Source organism: Pteropus alecto, unplaced genomic scaffold (genome assembly GCF_000325575.1).
Source record: "Pteropus alecto unplaced genomic scaffold, ASM32557v1 scaffold71, whole genome shotgun sequence".
NCBI classification, from domain to species: Eukaryota; Metazoa; Chordata; class Mammalia; order Chiroptera; family Pteropodidae; genus Pteropus; species Pteropus alecto.
This window is the reverse complement of record NW_006433024.1, coordinates 20,017,187-20,023,630: the sequence shown is the minus strand read 5'-3', so window position 1 is coordinate 20,023,630 and position 6,444 is coordinate 20,017,187. Positions and strand designations below refer to the sequence as shown.

The 6,444-nt window shown below is 42.7% G+C and overlaps 1 protein-coding gene across 1 annotated transcript in view; it reads right to left on the bottom strand.

Moving 5' to 3' along the window:
• The window catches only part of MADD (MAP kinase activating death domain), a 35,419-nt gene that overhangs the window by 13,525 nt on the left and 15,450 nt on the right, over nt 1–6,444 (bottom strand). The window contains 6 exon segments of the mRNA XM_025044105.1: nt 1,498–1,656; nt 1,993–2,076; nt 2,815–2,915; nt 5,642–5,848; nt 6,154–6,304; nt 6,400–6,444. The exon segment at nt 6,400–6,444 is cut by the window's right edge and continues 12 nt beyond it. Coding sequence (XP_024899873.1) covers nt 1,498–1,656; nt 1,993–2,076; nt 2,815–2,915; nt 5,642–5,848; nt 6,154–6,304; nt 6,400–6,444 — 747 coding nt within the window.

Below are 6,444 nucleotides of genomic sequence, written 5' to 3'. Positions count from 1 at the left end.
AAAATATCTGCCCCTCAGAAATATCACTAACTTTATCTGCCACTTCTACAATATTAGACTTTCTATTCATTCAAACAATTTTTCCACTGGATAAGAGGTAGGTTTCATGCCCATTTCACAAAATATGCAACAACATAAGCAGAGAAGCAGTTCATCAAAGATTAGGCAATACCTAATTAGTGTGTCTAAATGCCAGTCTCCTGGTTCACTGCCCAATTCTTTGTTCACTGGATCATACTGATTTAATGTAATGTATTTCCTGCTACAACAGCCTTTTTTGAGCCAAGAAATTTAGGTAACTGCTCTCAGCAACTCAACTGTATAAAAAGCCCTTGCCCACCAGCACAGAACAAGTAAGAATTTGTCAGGAAGGTGCCAGGAAAGGCAGCATTCAGCTGAATGGCTTTTTGAAAGACTACTGCTCCATTACATCTATCTTAACCTCCAGAATGGAAGCACACTAGAAAGATTTAAAATATTCTTATTAAAATGGTCTGTTAGACTCAGGGAGAGTTAAGGTCCAGTAACTTGAATGGCTCTGCCGACTCTAGATTCTATTCCTTACATTCATTCTGGGATATCACTTGCTCTATTAGAAACACATATACAAGAGACCTAGGGGTTGGAATGATCACCAGTGTTAAATAATTGATTTCATTTAAATTTCATCTTCCATTCTCCTCACAGACCAAAGCTAAGGACTTAGTGTATCAGACTGCTTAATACTCGCTGTTTAAAGTGGGTGTATACACTGAAAAGCAGAGTGTCTAAAGGCAAGGACGAAAAAGAATTTAATTCCAACTAATCATTGACTTATTGTGTGACCTAGGGCAAGTTCTATTCCTAAGGCTTTGCTCCCCTTACCTGTTAGAAGAGATTAGCCATAGCAATCTACTGAACAGCAAACGTCTTGGGAATCGTGCCTTACTTATCCCTGTTTCTTTAGTGCAGAATCTGGCATTTAGCAAATTATTTAATAGATGTTTATTAATGAGTGAAAACTTCAAATAACTGTGAGGAATATAGTAAAGTGAAATTCTACTTTAAGGTGCTATATAAATAGGGCAGTGACCAGAATAAAACAACTAATCCATATAAATAGGTAGACTGGTACTAAATGAGAGCTATAATTGCCCTGACATTGGCATAAAGGTATCGTTTTCTCTGTTTTAAACATGAGGGTTATCGATACACAGGATTCAAGGCCCTTATCTGACTGGGTGGGGAGCCTAACTCATCAGTGATTCAGGAGAGGGTTCTACGTTTGATCTTAGCCAAAAGGCCGAGAAGCGATTGGAGAGGGTTCTAAAGGCCCTAAATCACGGAGTCAAATGACTCTTAAAAAAGCCTTAAGAAATATTTTCTTTAAAGCCAAATATATGAAGATACCCATTCCTTACTTTCTCTTTTCCTTTTAATCACCTCCTAACATTTTATTCTTTTTTACTCGCCCCCCCCATAAAAAAAAGTCTCCTTTTGTTAGTAAATAAAGCTTACGAAGATGGCGCTGGTGGCAGAGTTGGTCTCAATTTCACTATCAGACAAAGTGCCCCTAGAACTTGTCAAGTGGGTGCTTCCCTCGCCACCTGGTCCATCACCTGCATTGCTGCTCAAGTCACTATCTGCTCCAAGCGTCTCTCCAGAACTATTACTCACCTGGAAAGGAAAAAAGGTAGTAAGGCATATTCCCCAGGGAAAGGTCCCAGAAATGCCAAGCTGTTAGGGCTCTCTGCTGCCAACAAAAGGTATCGAATTTCAAACACGTGCCAGATAGTCTCTGAAAGTACCTTCTTTACATGATGAGGAGAAGCCCTGGGTGAAATCTCAGGGTCTGATCCCGAGTACAAAGATCTATGACAAGTAAACACCTCCACCATGAGAACCAAGAGCTGACCTGAGACTAAGCACAGCCTCCAAAGGGAAAAGGAGCCCCCTTTTCCAAAGAGGAACCCATACCCCACCCACCAAGATGCCAGCGTGGTGTTCCCCTACCACGGTGCTAACTTCAGAATCCTGACTTGAGCTCCGGATCATAACAGCTGGGCTCACACCGATGACAGAGTCCACATCAGTCCTCTGAAACAAGACGCAGGGACTCAAGACACATTAGGGGAGGTGTCCAATCTATTTTCAGTTTCCCTAAGAAATACTGTAGCTTCTTCCTTCTCTCAATTCCCATCCTTCTATTATCATCCCTAGACAGGTCATGAGAAATTCATTTTTTTCCTGAATATACAGTGTATATGACTTACATAATAAGACGAATTAATATATACTAAAGAAATACATGCTCATTACAGAAAATACATTAAAGTATAAGGAAATAAAAACAAGCCGTAAACTGACCACCTACATTAATCAGTTAAGTGATTTTTATTTAATACATTTCCTTTCAGTATTTGTATATACATTTTAAAAATAAAATTGGAGTTATACTGTATATAGCTTTGCCAACATTTTTCCATGTCACTAAATTTTAAAAAATATAATTGTTAATAGATGCTAGTATTACATTGCATGGATATATTATTTCATCATTTCCCTAATATTGGGGAATATATTATTTCATCATTTCCCTAATATTTATTAGGGAATATATTATTTCATCATTTCCCTAATAATATTGGGGAATATATTATTTCATCATTTCCCTAATGTTGGATATTTATATTATTTCAAGGTAGGAATATATTATTTCATCATTTCCCTAATATTTATATTATTTCAAGGATTCTTGTTTTGTTCTTTAAGTTAAAGAAGTATTCTGAGATAGTACATTTAATGTTTGTAATACTTAACAAGATTGTCACAAACCTGGGAACCAGATGTCAGGCTCACACCACTATCTGCGCTGATCTGGGACTTTTTCTCCTCTGTCTCACCAAGGTCAAATACAGGTTTGATTACTTCAGGTCCTGAGTAAGGGAAGACTTCTGTTACTCAGTACGCAAAGGCCAGGGGCAGGCTGGTGAAGGGAGTGAGACAGCAGCACGGCCTGGCCCCAGACCTGTTCAGCATGTCTCCGTCACCTTTCCAGGGACTATCCCCCCGCCGCCAGGCCCCACTGGGAAAAGTGGTCCCTAGATGCCTTAAGAACCAAGTAGGAAAAATTAGACCTGGTCTCAAGGGGTTCTATAGCCGTGTTCCAAACCTGAGAAAATTCTAAGTACATCATCTTAAAACAGAAAAACTCCACAAACAAATGTCTAAACCATATTCTACTGTACTCAGAGTCAGAGCTCCAATGGTGCCTGAAACTATTTAAGGGTCCCCAGATTACTCAGTGCTTCCCAAATGTGTCTAAAGGGGTTAGAAAAAAATGGGCCCAATGAGATACCAGTTGTGTCCATGGACACTGCCTACTCCCACCCTACAACTTCTGCGTTTGAGATAAAAACCACACCCATTTTCCCCACCCACCCACAGTGGTATGGCAGAAGGACAGAATGACAGAAAGCAAGAAAGCGTGCCTAGGCAAGCCACCAGAGAGGGTTGGGAAGCTACAGACTCAACACGGAGGGACAGCAACCATCTCTGCCAACTGTGCCCACAGGCCTTCTAATGGGTGAGGGAGATATCAGCCAATGAGGGGCACTGAAATAGGCAAAAGTTCTCCCCACCAACTCTGAAGCAATAGAGAACCAAGTTCTAAGGGATTTTACTCAGTAGATGCCTTGATTACAGCCTGATTGCTATGAGGGGAGGGAGAAAGAAGCAGCCTATAATCCACATTATCTGTGAGTCACATACTACCTACCTGCTTTCATTCCAAATACCCACCAAGAGCAAATTTGGGGTGGGGCTGACAAAGGGAGCCTGCCCCAACTGGGCCTGGGGAGTTGGCAGGTATGGGAGACTTGGGAACAGGAAGGGGCATTTGTTCCTTACTCTGTTTTTCCATAGCTTTTTGCTTTTTCACTTCCTGGTGCTTGTTCCACAATTCTACCCCAGATGCAATGTAAGCAGGAGAGAAAGACAGAGAGTGTCAGAGGCTGGTCAGACAGGCGAAATGGAAACCCGCCCACCCAAGCTGATCGGTCTCAGGCATGAGATTACAAATGAAGAGATAAAAAGAGATCTTCATTTCGGGGGGTTAAAAACCAAGAGATCTAATGTCTTACCCCAGCTCATGAACCGAAGACTCTAAATTCCTAACCCTAACTTCAGTGCGGTAGTAAAAACTCTGCAGAATGTTAGAGCCTGAAGGGCCTTTAATCAAGCTCTTTGATTCTGGCATGAGGAAACTGATCCTACAGAGGCTGAAGTACTTCATCAAGATCATGTCACGTAGGATCAGTTTAAACTTCCACCACACCATATTCTCTCTGCCAAATGAGCTGGGAAAGGGCAATTTTGAAAGATTTCAGATAAGATAGATGATCACCTCAAGCAGCCAAAGGGTTTTCAGAAGCACGGGCATAAATCTGTTTGATTCACTGGATTGCACAGAGGCCACTCATGCAGGCAGCTGGCGTTCCTCCTTGTTGCTACCAAAAAACCCAACTCATCCTCAGAATTAGTGCCTGTCCTAACAAGAGACCTATTCTCAGTCAGCCATCTGAAAATCCGGTAGAGGTAAGAGAACATTAAATGGTCAAGAATAGCATCTTTAAGGAGGGGTAAAGAAGAGAGAATAGTGATCCTAGCAATTCTTTTCCCAGAAGAATTTTAGAGTCTACTTAGTTCAGTTCCCTCGTTTCCCAGAGCAGGAGTAGAGACCCTGAGATGGGAAGTGATTTGCTCAAAGCTGCACTCTTGGTTGGGGGCAGGTTAGTCCTTTCTCTAGAATATCACATTAGGCAGAAGAAAGGCAGGGTTGATTGCCTCTAGGACAATATTTTGCTGCCTATAGAGGTGGAGCTCCCCTAAAAAGGAAACTGGTTTCTCACTATCATTTATGAGAGCATAAGGCAACTGCTAATGGTTGTGGCAAAGAGGCATCCTTTAGAAGCATATTGCCCAGGGACCTAAAACCAGAAAAAGATAGGACCTAGATGATTCAAAGTCAAGTAGGGAGTGAGTCACATAGAGGTGACACCCAGAGAGTTCATTAGACTCTACCTCAGTGGGGACGGAGAAACACCAAACATAAACAAGCTCTTAATTCCAGTAAGGAAAGGTTTAAAGAAAAGCTGACTCATAATCTATGTCTTGAGGTCCAGAACCCAGGAAAATGGGGTTGCCAGACACACACCAGAGGAGCAAACCTGAGGGCAGTGTAACGGTTGAATGGGGGAAAACTGGCTTTAAGACCCACATGATCATAATTTTATAGCCCAAAGATGCATCTGTACACTTCCTTATCACTTTCAAGAGCTCACGTGGCCTCTCTACTATGTGAAGAAATCCAGATGTAAATAGAAAGAGGGACGAAGAGTACAGCTCCGACTCCCTGCACTAAGCCTCAATGGGCCCTGTGAGTAAAACTTCCATGTTAAGATGTAGGTGGGGGTGGCTGTAAATGAAGCACAGGGGATAGAGAAGTAAAAAGAAGTACCATCAGAAATGGACACAGATCTCCCTTCCTCTCTAGAAAGCAAAGCATGGGAAAGAGAAAGGCAGGATTCTGGATGAATTGAAAGGAGGGAGAGATAGTTAAGAAGCCAGACCACTCCACCACTCCAAACACAGCGATACATACCAATAGATGCTACAAAGTTCTCTTCTTTTAAACTTCTGGTGTCTGGTTCCTTAGGGCCCTTTCCTGTAGCACTTGGTGCTCGTGGTTCCAGCTGGGGAACTCTCAGCTGTGCCATAGCCTTTGGGTCCCCCCGCCCAGCCAGGCCAGGATCCTTGCCAACTAGTGTATTTACACTCTCTGTTGGACTTCTCTTCCGCTTGTCTGGTTCTGAGGAAAAGATCAAACATCGAAAGAGGTTGAAAGAGTGAGTGAAAATCAAGGTATGAAAATGAGATGAAAGCATAGACACAGGAGGATGTGGAAAAGAAGTACAAAGAGACAAAAACTGACATCTTACTTTTCATGACAGAAAAATATCTACTACATATAAACATGTACTAGAAAATAAAACCCCAAAGCCTGAATAAAAACAGCTCGGCACTGGAAAATTCGTCAAGGGGACAAGTTCGTTTTCTTGAGAGACAAGTGGGAGAGCTGTGGACGGCATGCTGCCCAGCTGGTACGAGCCTTACCTTTGCTGTAGTAGTGGGTCTGAGCGATCTCCAGAAGCCCGAAGATGCTGGCCATGCCACCCAGACCCGCGTGGGCATAGGACTGCTCCAGACTGAGTATCATGCACTTGAGCAGGTCCAACATTCCCTTATACACCTTTCGACTGATCTCCTGCAACAATAACCCAGGGCTAGAGTTGGCAAACTGCCTTTGGTGTCCATGTCCCTCTGCCCAGTTGATCCCGGCTCCCAACCCCAAACACTGACCACGTCCGGGATGATGTCCTGCCGCGCGTCGTCCTGACTGCACCG